This window comes from Salvelinus fontinalis, chromosome 7, assembly GCF_029448725.1.
Source record: "Salvelinus fontinalis isolate EN_2023a chromosome 7, ASM2944872v1, whole genome shotgun sequence".
In the NCBI taxonomy this organism is placed as follows: domain Eukaryota; kingdom Metazoa; phylum Chordata; class Actinopteri; order Salmoniformes; family Salmonidae; genus Salvelinus; species Salvelinus fontinalis.
Window position 1 is genome coordinate 14,077,783 of NC_074671.1, and position 21,564 is coordinate 14,099,346.

A 21,564-nucleotide genomic window follows, 5' to 3' on the forward strand; every position below is an offset into this window, starting at 1 on the left:
TTCAACAGAGGCTAACTTTGTCTCCTACTTCAACAGAGGCTAACTTTGTCTTCTACTTCAACAGAGCCTAAATTTGTCTCCTTCTTCAACAGAGCCTAACTTTGTCTCCTACTTCAACAGAGCCTAACTTTGTCTCCTCCTACGACATCGGGAACTTCACCTACTTCTTCTTCCGGGAGAACGCGTTGGAACACGACTGCGGTCGGACCGTGTTCTCACGTGCTGCTCGGGTCTGTAAGAACGACATTGGAGGACGCTTCCTATTGGAGGACACCTGGACCACGTTCATGAAGGCACGGTTGAACTGCTCTCGACCAGGGGAGATACCGTTCAACTATAATGAACTACAGGGGACTTTCTACCTGCCAGAGTTAGACCTGCTCTATGGGATCTTCACTACTAACGTGTAAGAAATACATTCTAGACACAAAGAGACACACAGAGACACACACAGAGACACACAGAGACACACAGAAGCACACATAGACACACAGAAGCACACAGAAGCACACAGAAACACACAGAGACACACAGAGACACACAGAAACAGAGACACACAGAGACACACAGAGACACACAGAAACACGCAGAGACACACAGAAACAGAGACACACAGAAACACGCAGAGACACACAGAAACAGAGACACACAGAGACACACAGAAAGAGAGACACACAGAAACACACAGAGACACACAGAAACACACAGAGACACCCAGAAACACACAGAGACACACAGAGACACACAGAGACACACAGAGACACACAGAGACACACAGAAACAGAGACACACGGAGACACACAGAGACACACGGAGACACACAGAAACAGACACACAGAAACAGAGACACACAGAGACACACAGAAACAGAGACACACAGAAACACAGAGACACACAGAGACACACAGAGACACACAGAAACAGAGATACACAGAGATACACAGAGACACAGAGACATACAGAGACACAGAGATACACAGAGACATACAGAGAAACATAGAGACATACAGAGACAGACAGAGAGACATGCAGAGACATACAGAGAAACACAGAGAGACACAGAGACATGCAGAGAAACACAAAGACATGCAGAGAGACATGCAGAGAAACACAGAGAGACACGCAGAGAAACACAGAGAGACTCAGAGAGACACACAGAGACATTCAGAGAAACACAGAGAGACACATGCAGAGAAACACAGCGAGACACAGAGAAACACAGAGACATGCAGAGAAACACAGAGAAACACAGAGACACACAGAGAGACATGCAGAGAAACACAGAGAGACACAGAGAGACATGCAGAGACATGCAGAGACACACAGAGAGACATGCAGAGAAACACAGAGAAACACACATCCAAACAATGAAATTACACATATGGAATCATGTACTTGTTGACTGTTTTTCCTTCAATTTGCACTCCAACTCATCCCAAACCCTCTCAATTGGGTTGAGGTCGGGTGATTGTGGAGGCCAGGTCATCTGATGCAGCACTCTATCACTCTCCTTCTTGGTCAAATAGCCCTTACACAGCCCGGAGGTGTGTTGGGTCATTGTCCTGTTGAAAAACAAATTATAGTCCCACTAAACCCAATCCAGATGGGATGGCGTATCACTGCAGAATGCTGTGGTAGCCATGCTGGTAAAGTGTGCCTTGAATTCTAAACAAATCAAAGACAGTTTCACCAGCAAAGCACCCCCACACCATCACACCTCCTCCTCCATGCTTCACGGTGGGAACCACACATGTGGAGATTGTCTGTTCACTGACTCTGCGTCTCACGGCAGTTAGAACCAAACATCTGAAATTTGGACTCATCAGACCAAAGGACTAATGTCCATTGCTCGTGTTTCTTAGCCCAAGCAAGTCTCTTCTTCTTATTGGTGTCCTTTAGTAATGTTTTCTTTGCAGTAATTTGACCATGAAGGCCTGATTCACTCAGTCTCCTCTGAATAGTTGATGTTGAGATGTATCTGTTACTTGAACTCTGTTAGGCATTTATTTGAGCTGCAATCTGAGATGCAGTTAATTGCAGATTTCTGAGACTGGTAACTCTAATGAACTTATCCTCTGCAGCAGAGGTAACTCTGTGTCTTCCTTTCTATTCTGAGACTGGTAACTCTAATGAACTGATCCTCTGCAGCAGAGGTAACTCTGTGTCTTCCTTTCTATTCTGAGACTGGTAACTCTAATGAACTTATCCTCTGCAGCAGAGGTAACTCTGTGTCTTCCTTTCTATTCTGAGACTGGTAACTCTAATGAACTTATCCTCTGCAGCAGAGGTAACTCTGTGTCTTCCTTTCTATTCTGAGACTGGTAACTCTAATGAACTGATCCTCTGCAGCAGAGGTAACTCTGTGTCTTCCTTTCTATTCTGAGACTGGTAACTCTAATGAACTGATCCTCTGCAGCAGAGGTAACTCTGTGTCTTCCTTTCTATTCTGAGACTGGTAACTCTAATGAACTGATCCTCTGCAGCAGAGGTAACTCTGTGTCTTCCTTTCTATTCTGAGACTGGTAACTCTAATGAACTGATCCTCTGCAGCAGAGGTAACTCTGTGTCTTCCTTTCTATTCTGAGACTGGTAACTCTAATGAACTGATCCTCTGCAGCAGAGGTAACTCTGTGTCTTCCTTTCTATTCTGAGACTGGTAACTCTAATGAACTTATCCTCTGCAGCAGAGGTAACTCTGGGTCTTCCTTTCCATTCTGAGACTGGTAACTCTAATGAACTTATCCTCTGCAGCAGAGGTAACTCTGTGTCTTCCTTTCTATTCTGAGACTGGTAACTCTAATGAACTGATCCTCTGCAGCAGAGGTAACTCTGTGTCTTCCTTTCTATTCTGAGACTGGTAACTCTAATGAACTTATCCTCTGCAGCAGAGGTAACTCTGGGTCTTCCTTTCCATTCTGAGGCTGGTAAATCTAATGAACTTATCCTCTGCAGCAGAGGTAACTCTGGGTCTTCCTTTCCATTCTGAGGCTGGTAACTCTAATGAACTGATCCTCTGCAGCAGAGGTAACTCTGGGTCTTCCTTTCTATTCTGAGGCTGGTAACTCTAATGAACTTATCCTCTGCAGCAGAGGTAACTCTGGGTCTTCCTTTCCATTCTGAGGCTGGTAACTCTAATGAACTTATCCTCTGAAGCAGCGGTAACTCTGGGTCTTCCTTTCCATTCTGAGGCTGGTAACTCTAGTGAACTTATCCTCTGCAGCAGAGGTAACTCTGGGTCTTCCTTTCCTGTGGTGGTCCTCATGAGAGGCAGTTTCCTCATAACGCTTGATGGTTTTTGCGACTGCACTTGTAGAAACATTAAAAGTTCTTGGAATTTTCCGGATTGACTGACCTTCATGTCTTAATGTAATGATGGACTGTCGTTTCTCTTTGCTTATTTGAGCTGTTCTTGCCAAAATATGGATTTAGCCCTATTTGGTAAAAGACCATCTTCTGTATACCCAACCTACCTTGTCACAACACAACTGATTGGCTCAAATGCATTAAGAAGGAAATACATTTCACAAGTTAACTTTTAAGAAAGCCCACCTTTTAATTGAAATGCATTTCAGGTGACTACCTCATGAAGCTGGATGATTCCATATGTGTTATTTCATATTGTTGATTTCTTCACTATTGTTCTACAATGTAGAAAATAGTACAAATAAAGCAAAACCCTGGAATGAGTAGGTGTGTCCAAACCTTTGACTGGTAGTGTATATATATTTATATGTATCTCTCTCCCTCTCCTCCCCTCCTACAGGAACAGCATAGCAGCGTCTGCAGTGTGTGCCTTCAACCTCAGTGCCATCACCCGTGTGTTCGGTGGCCCATTCAAGTACCAGGAGAACTCTCGCTCCGCCTGGCTACCTTACCCCAACCCTAACCCTGACTTCCAGGTAAATATACACCTACCTTACCCCGACCCTAACCCTAACCCTGACTTCCAGTTAAATATACACCTACCTTACCCCGACCCTAACCCTGACTTCCAGGTAAATATACACCTACCTTACCCCAACCCTAACCCTGACTTCCAGGTAAATATACACCTACCTTACCCCAACCCCAACCCTAACCCTGACTTCCAGGTAAATATACACCTACCTTACCCCGACCCTAACCCTAACCCTGACTTCCAGTTAAATATACACCTACCTTACCCCGACCCTAACCCTGACTTCCAGGTAAATATACACCTAACTTACCCCAACCCTAACCCTGACTTCCAGTTAAATATACACCTACCTTACCCCGACCCTAACCCTGACTTCCAGGTAAATATACACCTAACTTACCCCAACCCTAACCCTGACCCTGACTTCCAGGTAAATATACACCTACCTTACCCCGACCCTAACCCTAACCCTGACTTCCAGTTAAATATACACCTACCTTACCCCGACCCTAACCCTGACTTCCAGGTAAATATACACCTACCTTACCCCGACCCTAACCCTGACTTCCAGGTAAATATACACCTAACTTACCCCAACCCTAACCCTGACCCTGACTTCCAGGTAAATATACACCTACCTTACCCCAACCCTAACCCTGACTTCCAGGTAAATATACACCTACCTTACCCCAACCCTAACCCTGACTTCCAGGTAAATATACACCTACCTTACCCCAACCCTAACCCTGACTTCCAGGTAAATATACACCTACCTTACCCCAACCCTAACCCTGACTTCCAGGTAAATATACACCTACCTTACCCCAACCCTAACCCTGACTTCCAGTTAAATATACACCTACCTTACCCCAACCCTAACCCTAACCCTGACTTCCAGTTAAATATACACCTACCTTACCCCAACCCTAACCCTGACTTCCAGGTAAATATACACCTACCTTACCCCGACCCTAACCCTGACTTCCAGGTAAATATACACCTACCTTACCCCAACCCTAACCCTGACCCTGACTTCCAGGTAAATATACACCTACCTTACCCCAACCCTAACCCTGACTTCCAGGTAAATATACACCTAACTTACCCCGACCCTAACCCTGACTTCCAGGTAAATATACACCTACCTTACCCCGACCCTAACCCTGACTTCCAGGTAAATATACACCTACCTTACCCCAACCCTAACCCTGACTTCCAGGTAAATATACACCTACCTTACCCCAACCCCAACCCTAACCCTGACTTCCAGGTAAATATACACCTACCTTACCCCAACCCTAACCCTGACCCTGACTTCCAGGTAAATATACACCTACCTTACCCCAACCCTAACCCTGACCCTGACTTCCAGGTAAATATACACCTACCTTACCCCAACCCTAACCCTGACTTCCAGGTAAATATACACCTACCTTACCCCAACCCTAACCCTGACTTCCAGGTAAATATACACCTACCTTACCCCAACCCTAACCCTGACCCTGACTTCCAGGTAAATATACACTTACCTTACCCCAACCCTAACCCTGACTTCCAGGTAAATATACACCTACCTTACCCCGACCCTAACCCTGACTTCCAGGTAAATATACACCTACCTTACCCCAACCCTAACCCTGACCCTGACTTCCAGGTAAATATACACCTACCTTACCCCAACCCTAACCCTGACCCTGACTTCCAGGTAAATATACACCTACCTTACCCAAACCCTAACCCTGACTTCCAGGTAAATATACACCTACCTTACCCCGACCCTAACCCTGACTTCCAGGTAAATATACACCTACCTTACCCCAACCCTAACCCTGACTTCCAGGTAAATATACACCTACCTTACCCCAACCCTAACCCTGACTTCCAGGTAAATATACACCTACCTTACCCCAACCCTAACCCTGACCCTGACTTCCAGGTAAATATACACCTACCTTACCCCTACCCTAACCCTGACCCTGACTTCCAGGTAAATATACACCTACCTTACCCCAACCCTAACCCTAACCCTGACTTCCAGGTAAATATACACCTACCTTACCCCGACCCTAACCCTGACTTCCAGGTAAATATACACCTACCTTACCCCAACCCTAACCCTGACTTCCAGGTAAATATACACCTACCTTACCCCAACCCCAACCCTAACCCTGACTTCCAGGTAAATATACACCTACCTTACCCCAACCCTAACCCTGACGCTGACTTCCAGGTAAATATACACCTATCTTACCCCGACCCTAACCCTGACTTTTAGGTAAATATGCACCTACCCCAACCCTAACCCTAACTTTCAGGTAGATATGTACCTACCCCAACCCTAACCCTGACTTTCAGGTAGATATACACCTACCCCAACCCTAACCCTGACTTTCAGGTAGATATACACCTACCCCAACCCTAACCTTGACTTTCAGGTAGATATACACCTACCCCAACCCTAACCCTGACTTTCAGGTAGATATTTACCTACCCCAACCCTAACCTTGACTTTCAGGTAGATATACACCTACCCGAAACCTAACCTTGACTTTCAGGTAAGGAACTCCAAATGGCCATCAAACTGAGCTCACAGGGAAATCTCCTATCCCAATATTCTAAAAAGGTCCTGAAGCCATGGGTTCAGCTAGGTATTTGTTCTATCAGGTTTAAGCCAGGCTCAGGTTCAGATTGGGATATGGTTTGGTAATAACCAGTCTGAAAAAAAACAGACACCAGTAGATACCATAGTATTACAAGACATATGGATGAGTCAGGTCAGTGCCTTATATGAGATATCCGACCGTGAACAGTCCGCTCTAGTGGTCTTTTAGCCATCGTGCTGTTACTCCCTCCTGGTTATTCTGAGAGCGCACTGACATTCAAGGTCCGTTTTAATCACCACAACAACAACTCTGTCCAAGTAACCAACACACAGAAACGTCATCACATACACTGCCTTTATAGTAATATACTCATGAGGGTTGGTGGTTATTCGTTGTGAGCATTGGTGGGTATTCCTCATGAGAGTTGGTGGTTATTTCTCATGAGAGATGTTTATTCATTGTGAGCATTGGTGGGTATTCATTATGAGAGTTGGTGGTTATTCATTGTGAGCATTGGTGGGTATTCATTATGAGAGTTGGTGGTTATTCATTGTGAGCATTGGTGGGTATTCCTCATGAGGGTTGGTTATTCATTGTGAGCATTGGTGGGTATTCATTATGAGGGTTGGTTATTCATTGTGAGCATTTGGTGGGTATTCCTCATGAAGGTTGGTGGTTATTCATTGTGAGCATTGGTGGGTATTCCTCATGAGGGTTGGTTATTCATTGTGAGCATTGGTGGGTATTCCTCATGAGGGTTGGTGGTTATTCATTGTGAGCATTGGTGGGTATTCATTATGAGAGTTGGTGGGTTTTCATTGTGAGCGTTGGTGGGTATTCCTCATTTATTCATTAGGAGCGTTGGTGGGTATTCATTATGATTGTTGGTGGAAATTCATAATAAGCGTTGGTGGGTATTCATTATGAGCGTTGGTGGGTATTCATTATGAACGTTGGTGGGTATTCATTATGAGCGTTGGTGGGTATTCATTATAAGCGTTGGTGGGTATTCATTATGAGCGTTGGTGGGTGTTCATTATGAGCTTTGGTGGGTATTCATTATAAGCGTTGGTGGGTGTTCATTATGAGCGTTGGTGGGTATTCATTATAAGCGTTGGTGGGTATTCATTATGAGCGTTGGTGGGTATTCATTATAAGCGTTGGTGGGTATTCATTATGAGCATTGGTGGGTATTCATTATAAGCGTTGGTGGGTGTTCCTCATGAGCGTTGGTGGTTATTCATTGTGAGCATTTGTGGGTATTCATTGTGAGCGTTGGTGGGTATTTCTCATTTATTCATTATGAGCGTTGGTGGGTATTCATTATGAGCGTTGGTGGGTATTCATTATGAGGGTTGGTGGGTATTCATTATGAGGGTTGGTGGGTATTCATTATGAGCGTTGGTGGGTATTCATTATGAGCGTTGGTGGGTATTCATTATGAGAGTTGGTGGGTATTCATTATGAGCGTTGGTGGGTATTCACTATGAGCGTTGGTGGGTGTTCCTCATGAGCGTCGGTGGGTAATCATTATATGCGTTGGTGGGTATTCATTATAAGCGTTGGTGGGTGTTCCTCATGAGCATTGGTGGGTATTCATTGTAAGCGTTGGTGGGTATTCATTATAAGCGTTGGCGGGTGTTCTTCATGAGCGTTGGTGGGTATTCATTGTAAGCGTTGGTGGGTATTCATTATGAGCGTTGGTGGGTATTCATTGTAAGCGTTGGTGGGTATTCATTATGAGCGTTGGTGGGTGTTCTTCATGAGCGTTGGTGGGTATTCATTATGAGCGTTGGTGGGTGTTCTTCATGAGCGTTGGTGGGTATTCATTATGATCGTTGGTGGGTGTTCTTCATGAGCGTTGGTGGGTATTCATTATGAGCGTTGGTGGGTGTTCATTATGAGCGTTGGTGGGTATTCATTATGAGAGTTGGTGGGTGTTCTTATCCCTTATCCACGTTACATCCTCTTGAGGTAACTCAGCACTGTATATGCTTTCACGTCAATTGCTTCAACATTTTGTTCAGAGTACAATTACTCCTCTTTCCTCTTATCATATGATGCATTAACCCATAAAGCAGCTAAACCCCAAACCAACTATGATGTTTATAGTAGTTCCCAGACCCCGCTGTATGTCTTACAGTGAAATCTAGTCTCTCTCTCGCTCTGCTTCCTCTGTCATGGTGTCTTCACTCACCAATTATGCAGCTGGGCCTCACTTCACATGAGAACTATGCACCCCCCCAAGGAGAGACATGGCGATCTAAACCTCTGCAGGTACTGTTCGAAGTAGTGTGTGTGGCCCAAATCAACGCTGTCCCAACACCCACGCCTCGTGTCTCTTGATGTACACTCAATCTCCAGAATTCAGCCCGTGCCCTTGGTTATACCTCTGCTTTCACCTGAGGATTTACACACTGCGACACATGGGTCATTTCCTGACCACATCATTTGTGATATTTGAATAACTGAATCCCCTGTCCTCCCATCGGTCCCCCAGTTACCAGTAACCAATCCATGTGACATGAGTCGTCATAAACTGATATCCCAACAATGCTACTACATTAACCCCTGCTACTTCCAACATGGCCAATGACTATAGTCTCACAATACATCTCATTTATTCAGTAGTCCAATTCCATGATATCAATATAGCATCCTACGCTACAAGAACTGCTCTTTCAGATACTGTCCCTACAGCTCCTTCAGTTACTGTCCCTACTGCTCCTTCAGTTACTATCCCTACAGCTCCTTCATTTACTGTCCCTACAGCTCCTACAGTTACTGTCCCTACTGCTCCTTCAGTTACTATCCCTACAGCTCCTTCAGTTACTGTCCCTACAGCTCCTTCAGTTACTGTCCCTACAGCTCCTTCAGTTACTGTCCCTACAGCTCCTTCTGTTACTGTCCCTACAGCTCCTTCTGTTACTGTCCCTACAGCTCCTTCAGTTACTGTCCCTACAGCTCCTTCTGTTACTGTCCCTACAGCTCCTTCAGTTACTGTCCCTACAGCTCCTTCAGTTGCTGTCCCTACAGCTCCTTCAGTTACTGTCCCTACAGCTCCTTCTGTTACTGTCCCTACAGCTCCTTCAGTTACTGTCCCTACAGCTCCTTCAGTTACTGTCCCTACTGCTCCTTCAGATACTGTCCCTACAGCTCCTTCAGTTACTGTCCCTACTGCTCCTTCAGATACTGTCCCTACTGCTCCTTCAGTTACTGTACCTACAACTCCTTCAGTTACTGTCCCTACAGCTCCTTCAGTTACTGTCCCTACTGCTCCTTCAGATACTGTTCCTACAGCTCCTTCAGTTACTGTCCCTACAGCTCCTTCAGTTACTGTGCCTACAGCTCCTTCAGTTACTGTCCCTACTGCTCCTTCAGTTACTGTACCTACAACTCCTTCAGTTACTGTCCCTACTGCTCCTTCAGTTACTGTCCCTACTGCTCCTTCAGATGCGGTCCCTACAGCTCCTTCAGATACGGTCCCTACGGCTCCTTCAGTTACTGTCCCTACAGCTCCTTCTGTTACTGTCCCTACAGCTCCTTCAGTTACTGTCCCTACAGCTCCTTCAGTTACTGTCCCTACAGCTCCTTCAGTTACTGTCCCTACTGCTCCTTCAGTTACTGTCCCTACAACTCCTTCAGTTACTGTCCCTACTGCTCCTTCAGATACTGTCCCTACAGCTCCTTCAGTTACTGTCCCTACTGCTCCTTCAGTTACTGTCCCTACTGCTCCTTCAGTTACTGTCCCTACGGCTCCTTCAGTTACTGTCCCTGTCCCTTCAGTCATTGTCTCTCAGCACCCCGGTCCTGGTTTATGGCTCGGACTCAGATAGGATTGGTAAAAGTCATTGTCTCTCAGCACCCCGGCCCTGGTTTATGGCTCGGACTCAGATAGGAGTGGTAAAAGTCACTGTCTCTCATTGCACGCCTTTGTCGCACTTTCTTCAGCCGGTTAGGGAGGGTTTTGAGGTTTACACACACTGTCTATGGTCAAATTATTCCTACCATGCATTAAGACACGATCTGACGTCACCTTCCATGATAACCTCAACAAAGCACAGATCATAACAAACAGTTAAGTTCATTACATTTCTGTTTCAGGAAACCAGACAAACGTTGACTATATGACGAATTAGGACATTAACATTTTCTTAATAACATCTCCAAGACAAATGTCAAAAAGCATAACGTAATGTTACTGCTAAAAAAAATCATTTTCTAAATTAGTCCATACTCCCTTACTGGCGACCTCTAGGAAGATCCTGAAGATAGCACCCTAACCCCTCGCAGAATCCCCACTTCAGGAACCCAATCTGCACCCTAACCCCTCGCAGAATCCCCACCCCAGGATCCCAATCTGGTGATATTTGTATCAAAACAAAAACCCAACATGAAATCAGCAATACATATATCACAATCCATTTGAAGTAACTGCCATCCTTTATTAACATATAGTTTCCTTTCTATATGCAGCCGAAACACAGTACCACTGTATAAGTACCCCAAAGACCATTACCTCAGGGAACTGGTCATTTTCCCCTTTCAAAAATGTGATTAAAAAAAAAACATGTTAAATCAAAAATAAACCAATTCGAATAACTAATCAACTTAGAATTGCAACTCTTTATAACTCCCTACGGAAATAATAATAATCTCTTAAAGTAATGGTACAATTTGGATAGAGAGTGTTTCACAAGAATTCATTTAATGAAATCCCCCTGTCTATTTAATGCATAATGAAGTTGATCATTCTTCATTAGGAATTTTTAATATTCAGAGCTTTCGACACCATTAAAATGTTTCCTCTCCATTTCTTTCCCTGTCCTTCAGAAACCATTCTGTTCAAAACATTTCATCCTCCTGCATGCCCATTTTAACTGAATTGAAAAGACCCCATTGTCACACGCTGGCCTTTGTTATATTGATTTTCTTTATTAGTTTAGTTAGGTCAGGGTGTGACATGGGGGATGTTTGTGTGTTTTGTCTAGTTTAGGGTGTGTGTATTGTTTAGGGGGTTTTGTAGTATGTATGGGGTTGTGTTCAGTGTAGGTGTTTAGGAAAGTCTATGGTTGCCTGATTTGGTTCTCAATCAGAGACAGCTGTTTATTGTTGTCACTGATTGGGAGCCATATTTAAGGCAGCCATAGGCTTTAGGTGTTTGTGGGTAATTAGCTATGTTTAACGTTTGTAGCTTGTGTATACACTAACGTTTGTAGCTTCACGGTCGTTTGTTGTTTTGTTTTGTAAAAGTGTTCGTTTTCGTGTTTCGTCATCTCTATTAAAAGAAGATGTCCTCATATCCCGCTGCGCCTTGGTCCGCTTATTATGACGATCGTGACAGAATTACCCACCAACCCAGGACCAAGCAGCGTGTGAAACAGCAACAGGACCCACCTACACAGGATATATGGCAATGGGAGAAGGATCTGGGCTACACTACGTGGGAGGAGATCGACAGGTGGGCGATCGACCCAGGGCGAATGCCGGAGCCCGCCTGGGATCCTCTGGCGCAGTGCGAGGAGGGATACCGGCGAATGGAGGCAGCACGACGAAGCGGTAGGAAGCCTGTGAGTCAGCCCAAAAAAAAACTTTGCGGGGGGTGGGGGCTAAAAGGGAGTGTGGCGAGGTCAGGTAGGAGACCTGCGCCTACTCTCTGTACTTACCGTGGAGAGCGAGAGTACGGGCAGACACCTGTTACGCAGTAGAGCGCATGGTGTCTCTTGTACGTGTGCATAGCCCGGTGCGGTACATACCAGCTCCTCGTATCGGCCGGGCTAGATTGAGTATTGAGCCAGGTGCCATGAAGCCGGCTCAACGCGTCTGGTCTCCAGTGCGTCTCCTCGGGCCGGCTTACATGGCACCAGCCTTACGCATGGTGTCCCCGGTTCGCCTACATAGCCCGGTGCGGGTTATTCCACCTCCCCGCACTGGTCGGGCGATGGGGAGCATACAACCAGGTAAGGTTGGGCAGGCTCAGTGCTCAAGGGAGCCAGTACGCCTGCACGGTCCGGTATTTCCGGCGCCACCTCCTCGTCCCAGCCCAGTACCACCAGTGCCTACACCACGCATCAGGCTTCCTGTGCGTCTCCAGAGGCCTGTTCCTCCTCCACGCACTAGCCCTGTGGTGCGTGTCGCCAGCCTATTACCACCAGTGCCTACACCACGCACCAAGCCTCCTGTGCATCTCCAGAGTCCTGTGCATCCTGTTGCTGCTCCCCACACTAGCCCTGAGATGCGTGTCCCCAGCCCGGTACCACCAGTTTCGGCACCACGCACTAGACCTAATGTGCGTCTCCAGGGTCCAGTATGCCCTGTTCCTTCTCCCCGCACTAGCCTTGAGGTGCGTGTCCTCAGCCCGGTACCTCCAGTTCCGGTACCACGCACCAGGCCTACTGTGCGCCTCAGCCGGCCAGAGTCTGCCGTCTGCCCAGTGCCGCTGCACTGTCCGTCTGCCCAGATCCGTCAGAGCTGCCCGTCTGCCCAGAGCCGTCAGAGCTGCCCGTCTGTCCCGAGCCGTCAGAGCTGCCCGTCTGTCCCGAGCCGTCAGAGCTGCCCGTCTGTCCCGAGCCGTCAGAGCTGCTCGTCTGTCCCGAGCCGTCAGAGCTGCCAGTCTGTCCCGAGCCGTCAGAGCTGCCCGTCTGTCCCGAGCCGTCAGAGCTGCCCGTCTGTCCCGAGCCGCTAGAGCCGTCCGCCAGACAGGATCAGCCAGAGCCGTCCGCTAGACAGGATCAGCCAGAGCCGTCCGCCAGACAGGATCAGCCAGAGCCGTCCACCAGACAGGATCAGCCAGAGCCGTCCGCCAGACAGGATCAGCCAGAGCCGTCCGCCAGACAGGATCAGCCAGAGCCGTCCGCCAGACAGGTTCAGCCAGAGCCATCCGCCAGACAGGATCAGCCAGAGCCGTCCTCCAGACAGGATCAGCCAGGGCCGTCCGCCAGACAGGATCAGCCAGGGCCGTCCGCCAGACAGGATCAGCCAGAGCCGTCCGCCAGCAATGACCAGCCAGAGCCGTCCGCCAGCCATGACCAGCCAGAGCCGTCAGCCAGCCATGACCAGCCAGAGCCGTCAGCCAGCCAGAGCCGTCAGCCAGCCATGACCAGCCAGAGCCGTCAGCCAGCCATGACCAGCCAGAGCAGTCAGCCAGCCATGACCAGACAGAGCCGTCAGCCAGCCATGGCCAGCCAGAGCCGTCAGCCAGCCATGACCAGCCAGAGCCGTCAGCCAGGATCCGCCAGAGCCATCTGCCAGTCATGAGCTGCCCCTCAGTCCGGAGCTGCCCCTCAGTCCGGAGCTGCCCCTCAGTCCGGAGCTGCCCCTCAGTCCGGAGCTGCCCCTCAGTCCGGAGCTGCCCCTCAGTCCGGAGCTGCCCCTCCGTCCAGTGGCGCCCTATGGGATGGTAATCAGTCCGGAACTCGCCGATCCAGAGGCGCCACCAAAGCGGGTAGTGACTATGGTGGTGGGGGGTCCACGTCCCGCACCCGAGCCGCCACCATAGGAAGGCCCACCCGGACCCTCCCCTTCTGTGTCAGGTTTTGCGGCCAGAGTCCGCACCTCCTGCGGGGGGGTACTGTCACACCCTGGCCTTTGTTATATTGATTTGCTTTATTAGTTTAGTTAGGTCAGGGTGTGACATGGGGGATGTTTGTGTGTTTTGTCTAGTTTAGGGTGTGTGTATTGTTTAGGGGGTTTTGTAGTATGTATGGGGTTGTGTTCAGTGTAGGTGTTTAGGAAAGTCTATGGTTGCCTGATTTGGTTCTCAATCAGAGACAGCTGTTTATTGTTGTCTCTGATTGGGAGCCATATTTAAGGCAGCCATAGGCTTTAGGTGTTTGTGGGTAATTATCTATGTTTAACGTTTGTAGCTTGTGTATACACTAACGTTTGTAGCTTCACGGTCGTTTGTTGTTTTGTTTTGTAAAAGTGTTCGTTTTCGTGTTTCGTCATCTCTATTAAAAGAAGATGTCCTCATATCCCGCTGCGCCTTGGTCCGCTTATTATGACGATCGTGACAGAATTACCCACCAACCCAGGACCAAGCAGCGTGTGAAACAGCAACAGGACCCACCTACACAGGATATATGGCAATGGGAGAAGGATCTGGGCTACACTACGTGGGAGGAGATCGACAGGTGGGCGATCGACCCAGGGCGAATGCCGGAGCCCGCCTGGGATCCTCTGGCGCAGTGCGAGGAGGGATACCGGCGAATGGAGGCAGCACGACGAAGCGGTAGGAAGCCTGTGAGTCAGCCCAAAAAAAAACTTTGCGGGGGGTGGGGGCTAAAAGGGAGTGTGGCGAGGTCAGGTAGGAGACCTGCGCCTACTCTCTGTACTTACCGTGGAGAGCGAGAGTACGGGCAGACACCTGTTACGCAGTAGAGCGCATGGTGTCTCTTGTACGTGTGCATAGCCCGGTGCGGTACATACCAGCTCCTCGTATCGGCCGGGCTAGATTGAGTATTGAGCCAGGTGCCATGAAGCCGGCTCAACGCGTCTGGTCTCCAGTGCGTCTCCTCGGGCCGGCTTACATGGCACCAGCCTTACGCATGGTGTCCCCGGTTCGCCTACATAGCCCGGTGCGGGTTATTCCACCTCCCCGCACTGGTCGGGCGATGGGGAGCATACAACCAGGTAAGGTTGGGCAGGCTCAGTGCTCAAGGGAGCCAGTACGCCTGCACGGTCCGGTATTTCCGGCGCCACCTCCTCGTCCCAGCCCAGTACCACCAGTGCCTACACCACGCATCAGGCTTCCTGTGCGTCTCCAGAGGCCTGTTCCTCCTCCACGCACTAGCCCTGTGGTGCGTGTCGCCAGCCTATTACCACCAGTGCCTACACCACGCACCAAGCCTCCTGTGCATCTCCAGAGTCCTGTGCATCCTGTTGCTGCTCCCCACACTAGCCCTGAGATGCGTGTCCCCAGCCCGGTACCACCAGTTTCGGCACCACGCACTAGGCCTAATGTGCGTCTCCAGGGTCCAGTATGCCCTGTTCCTTCTCCCCGCACTAGCCTTGAGGTGCGTGTCCTCAGCCTGGTACCTCCAGTTCCGGTACCACGCACCAGGCCTACTGTGCGCCTCAGCCGGCGAGAGTCTGCCGTCTGCCCAGTGCCGCCTGCACTGTCCGTCTGCCCAGATCCGTCAGAGCTGCCCGTCTGCCCAGAGCCGTCAGAGCTGCCCGTCTGTCCCGAGCCGTCAGAGCTGCCCGTCTGTCCCGAGCCGTCAGAGCTGCCCGTCTGTCCCGAGCCGTCAGAGCTGCCCGTCTGTCCCGAGCCGTCAGAGCTGCCAGTCTGTCCCGAGCCGTCAGAGCTGCCCGTCTGTCCCGAGCCGTCAGAGCTGCCCGTCTGTCCCGAGCCGCTAGAGCCGTCCGCCAGACAGGATCAGCCAGAGCCGTCCGCTAGACAGGATCAGCCAGAGCCGTCCGCCAGACAGGATCAGCCAGAGCCGTCCACCAGACAGGATCAGCCAGAGCCGTCCGCCAGACAGGATCAGCCAGAGCCGTCCGCCAGACAGGTTCAGCCAGAGCCGTCCGCCAGACAGGATCAGCCAGAGCCGTCCTCCAGACAGGATCAGCCAGGGCCGTCCGCCAGACAGGATCAGCCAGGGCCGTCCGCCAGACAGGATCAGCCAGAGCCGTCCGCCAGCAATGACCAGCCAGAGCCGTCCGCCAGCCATGACCAGCCAGAGCCGTCAGCCAGCCATGACCAGCCAGAGCCGTCAGCCAGCCAGAGCCGTCAGCCAGCCATGACCAGCCAGAGCCGTCAGCCAGCCATGACCAGCCAGAGCAGTCAGCCAGCCATGACCAGACAGAGCCGTCAGCCAGCCATGGCCAGCCAGAGCCGTCAGCCAGCCATGACCAGCCAGAGCCGTCAGCCAGGATCCGCCAGAGCCATCTGCCAGTCATGAGCTGCCCCTCAGTCCGGAGCTGCCCCTCAGTCCGGAGCTGCCCCTCAGTCCGGAGCTGCCCCTCAGTCCGGAGCTGCCCCTCAGTCCGGAGCTGCCCCTCAGTCCGGAGCTGCCCCTCAGTCCGGAGCTGCCCCTCAGTCCGGAGCTGCCCCTCCGTCCAGTGGCGCCCTATGGGATGGTAATCAGTCCGAAACTCGCCGATCCAGAGGCGCCACCAAAGCGGGTAGTGACTATGGTGGTGGGGGGTCCACGTCCCGCACCCGAGCCGCCACCATAGGAAGGCCCACCCGGACCCTCCCCTTCTGTGTCAGGTTTTGCGGCCAGAGTCCGCACCTCCTGCGGGGGGGTACTGTCACACCCTGGCCTTTGTTATATTGATTTGCTTTATTAGTTTAGTTAGGTCAGGGTGTGACATGGGGGATGTTTGTGTGTTTTGTCTAGTTTAGGGTGTGTGTATTGTTTAGGGGGTTTTGTAGTATGTATGGGGTTGTGTTCAGTGTAGGTGTTTAGGAAAGTCTATGGTTGCCTGATTTGGTTCTCAATCAGAGACAGCTGTTTATTGTTGTCTCTGATTGGGAGCCATATTTAAGGCAGCCATAGGCTTTAGGTGTTTGTGGGTAATTATCTATGTTTAACGTTTGTAGCTTGTGTATACACTAACGTTTGTAGCTTCACGGTCGTTTGTTGTTTTGTTTTGTAAAAGTGTTCGTTTTCGTGTTTCGTCATCTCTATTAAAAGAAGATGTCCTCATATCCCGCTGCGCCTTGGTCCGCTTATTATGACAATCGTGACAGAATTACCCACCAACCCAGGACCAAGCAGCGTGTGAAACAGCAACAGGACCCACCTACACAGGATATATGGCAATGGGAGCAGGATCTGGGCTACACTACGTGGGAGGAGATTGACAGGTGGGCGATCGACCCAGGGCGAATGCCGGAGCCCGCCTGGGATCGTCTGGCGCAGTGCGAGGAGGGATACCGGCGAATGGAGGCAGCACGACGAAGCGGTAGGAAGCCTGTGAGTCAGCCCCAAAAAATGTTTTGCGGGGGGTGGGGGCTAAAAGGGAGTGTGGCGAGGTCAGGTAGGAGACCTGCGCCTACTCTCTGTACTTACCGTGGAGAGCGAGAGTACGGGCAGACACCTGTTACGCAGTAGAGCGCATGGTGTCTCTTGTACGTGTGCATAGCCCGGTGCGGTACATACCAGCTCCTCGTATCGGCCGGGCTAGATTGAGTATTGAGCCAGGTGCCATGAAGCCGGCTCAACGCGTCTGGTCTCCAGTGCGTCTCCTCGGGCCGGCTTACATGGCACCAGCCTTACGCATGGTGTCCCCGGTTCGCCTACATAGCCCGGTGCGGGTAATTCCACCTCCCCGCACTGGTCGAGCGATGGGGAGCATACAACCAGGTAAGGTTGGGCAGGCTCAGTGCTCAAGGGAGCCAGTACGCCTGCACGGTCCGGTATTTCCGGCGCCACCTCCTCGTCCCAGCCCAGTACCACCAGTGCCTACACCACGCATCAGGCTTCCTGTGCGTTTCCAGAGGCCTGTTCCTCCTCCACGCACTAGCCCTGTGGTGCGTGTCGCCAGCCTATTACCACCAGTGCCTACACCACGCACCAAGCCTCCTGTGCATCTCCAGAGTCCTGTGCATCCTGTTGCTGCTCCCCACACTAGCCCTGAGATGCGTGTCCCCAGCCCGGTACCACCAGTTTCGGCACCACGCACTAGGCCTAATGTGCGTCTCCAGGGTCCAGTATGCCCTGTTCCTTCTCCCCGCACTAGCCTTGAGGTGCGTGTCCTCAGCCCGGTACCTCCAGTTCCGGTACCACGCACCAGGCCTACTGTGCACCTCAGCCGGCCAGAGTCTGCCGTCTCCCCAGTGCCGCCTGCAAAAACTCACTGCAACTGGGACTTTTGTTCTATTTACAGGTCTCGCAGAGATATACCCCCACTAGGGATCTATCCTTAACGGGAACTTACCCTTCAATGTTTATAAGCCTGGCTCTCGCAGAGAAAAACCTCCGCTTGGGACCTATCCTTCAGGGAACCTACCCTTCATGTATATTAGCCTGGCTCTTATATTTTATCTGGATCTCGCAGAGGAAAATATCCACTTGGGACATATTCTTAAAAGGAACCTACCCTTCATTAATAGTAATCACAGGTATTACCCCTCTGTGATTTACTATTGACTTTATAGTACTAGCAGGAACCAACCTACTAGGGAGTTTGTCCCTAGGACTTACCCTACAGGTACCAGCCTGTATGAGTTTACCTTTCGGGCCTTACCATTTACTAGAAAGCTACGACCGGTCGTTACACAATGGGCCGATAAAATTAAACTTTGGCTCTCCAGGTCCGTATCCCATAATTAGTTCAGCCAACGATTCTCATCTCCCCAAGATGTCAAAATGAGTGGAGACAGTGTCACGACTCCTACCGAAGGTAGCTCCCCTTCCTGTTCGGGTGGCGCTCGGCGGTCGTCGTCACCGGCCTACTAGCTGCCACTGATCCCTTTTCCCCTTTTCGGTTTATTGGTTTCCCCTGTGTTTGTTTTAGGCTGATTGGTTGGGCTTTATTTACCGGGATTGTTCGATGTACATGTGTACACGTCTGTGTGTCACAGTTTTCCCATGTGTTTGGGTTTTTCTTTCCTGTATCAACACGGTGCTCTGCTCCCATCCCTCAACACATTCCAACACATTCCACAGCTATCTGTCTTTCTACAGAGACCCAGTCTCTTTTACTATACTAAGCGTCTGATCTATCATGTCTTTAATATCTCGATGTTCAAAATGTCGAATCCAACAGTAGTTACAGTCTTGTCCCATCGCTGCAACTCCCGTACGGACTCGGTAGAGGTGAAGGTCGAAGGCCATGCGTCCCCGAAACACGACCCTGCCAAGCCGCACTGCTTCTTGACACACCGCTTGCTTAACCCAGAAGCCAGCCACACCAATGTGTTGGAAGAAACACCGTCTAACTGACGACCGTGGTCAGCTTGCAGGCCCCTGGCCCGCCACAAGGAGTTGCTAGAGCACGATGAGACATGGAAATCCCGGCTGGCCAAACCCTCCCCTAACCCGGACAACGCTGGGACAATTGTGAGCCGCCCCATGGGTCTCCAGGTCCTACTGTTGGGAGACGAAGTGGATTAGGTCCTACTGTTTGGAGAAGGAGTGGAGCAGGCCCTATTGTCGGGAGAAGGAGTGGAGCTGGCCCAACTGTCGGGAGAAGGAGTGGAGCAGGCCCTATTGTCAGGAGAAGGAGTGGAGCTGGCCCAACTGTCGGGAGAAGGAGTGGAGCAGGTCCTACTGTCGGGAGAAGGACTGGAGCTGGCCCTACAGTCGGGAGAAGAAGTGGAGCAGCTCCTACTGTCGGGAGAAGGAGTGGAGCAGGTCCTACTGTCGGGAGAAGGAGTGGAGCAGGTCCTATTGTCGGGAGAAGGAGTGGAGCAGGTCCTACTGTTGGGAGAAGGAGTGGAGCTGGCCCTACTGTTGGGAGAAGGAGTGGAGCAGGTCCTACTGTTGGGAGAAGGAGTGGTGGAGCAGGTCCTACTGTCGGAAGAAGGAGGAGCAACGGGTGAAAACCAAAAAATGACATGCCCTCCTAAAACTGGTTAAAACTGGTTCTGTTGTGATGTTAAGATTCTATCACGGACAGTGTGTTACATAGACTTATTTAAGAAAGGTCAAGGACTGAGGGGGGGCATGACTTTAAAAATGGCAGAGTAGTAATTGTTTTAAATTCATCAGCTGTCCATATTACCTCTTTAGCGGTTCTGGTGTTTTTCAATTTTCGCCTAAAATGACATACCCAAATGTAGCAGCCTGTAGCTCAGGACCTGAGGCAAGGATATGCATATTATTGATAACATTTTAAAGGAAATACTTTGAAGTTTGTAGAAATGTGAAGTGAATGTAGAAGAATATAAGACATTAGATCTGGTAAAATATAATACAAAGAAAAAAAAACATGCATTTTTTTTGTACCATCGTCTTTGAAATGCAAGAGAATAGCCATAATGTATTATTCCAGCCCAGGTGCAATTTAGATTTTGGCCACTAGAAGGCAGCTGTGTATATCATACTATACCATACAATACTATACCATACCATACTATACCGTACTATACCATACCATACAATACTATACTATACTAAAACTATACCATATCATGATATACCATACCATACTATACCATATCATACTACACTATACCATGCCAAACTATACCATACTATACCATACTATAATAGACCATAGCATACTATACCATATCCTACTATACTATACCATACTATACAGTACTATACCATAGCATACTATACCATACCGTACTCTACCATACCGTACTATACCGTACAATACCATACTATACCATATCATGCTTTACCATACCATACCGTATCATGCCATACCATATCATGCCATACTATATATGTATATATATATCTTTATTTTTGTAAATTATTTAACCTTTATTTAACTAGGCAAGTCAGTTAAGAACAAATTCGTATTTACAATGACGGCCTACCGGGGAACAGTGGGTTAGTTGCCTTGTTTAGGTACAGAACGACAGATTTTTACCTTTTAGTTACTGGCCCAATGCTCTGACCACTATACTGCCGCCCCACTATACTCTACTATAATATACTATACTATACTATGCTATACTATACAGTAAGTATCTATTTCCACTCACCCTACTACTGTTTAACTGTGCTGTCCATTGGTTAGTATCAGCCTGCCTGCTTGAACCTCCTGCTGATAAGAGAGACAGATGAGTGTCACTCACACACAAACACACAAACACACACATAAACACACGCTTCTGGACAAGACAATTTTTACTCGCTACGCGCTTCAGCACTCTGCGTTCCGTTCTGTGAACTTGTGTGGCCTACCACTTCGTGGCTGAGCCATTGTTGCTCCTAGATGTTTCGACTTATAACAGCACTTGCAGTTGACCGGGGCAGATCTCAGAAATTTGACTAACTGACTTGTCGGAAAGGTCGTGTCCTATGACGGTGCCATGTTGAAAGTCACTGAGGTCTTCAGTAAGGCCATTCTACTGTCAATATTTGTCTATGGAGATTGCATGGCTGTGTGCTAGATTTTTTACACATGTCCACAATGGGTGTGGCTGAAATAGAC

At 49.4% G+C, this 21,564-nt stretch overlaps 1 protein-coding gene across 3 annotated transcripts in view; it reads left to right on the forward strand.

The window, feature by feature from the left end:
* The window catches only part of LOC129859013 (semaphorin-5A-like), a 275,583-nt gene that overhangs the window by 150,558 nt on the left and 103,461 nt on the right, over window positions 1-21,564 (forward strand). For all 3 annotated transcript variants that reach the window (XM_055928309.1, XM_055928308.1, XM_055928310.1), the window contains 2 exons: window positions 121-406; window positions 3,764-3,899. In XM_055928309.1, the coding sequence (XP_055784284.1) occupies window positions 121-406; window positions 3,764-3,899 (422 nt within the window). The remainder of the gene's footprint in view (window positions 1-120; window positions 407-3,763; window positions 3,900-21,564) is intronic.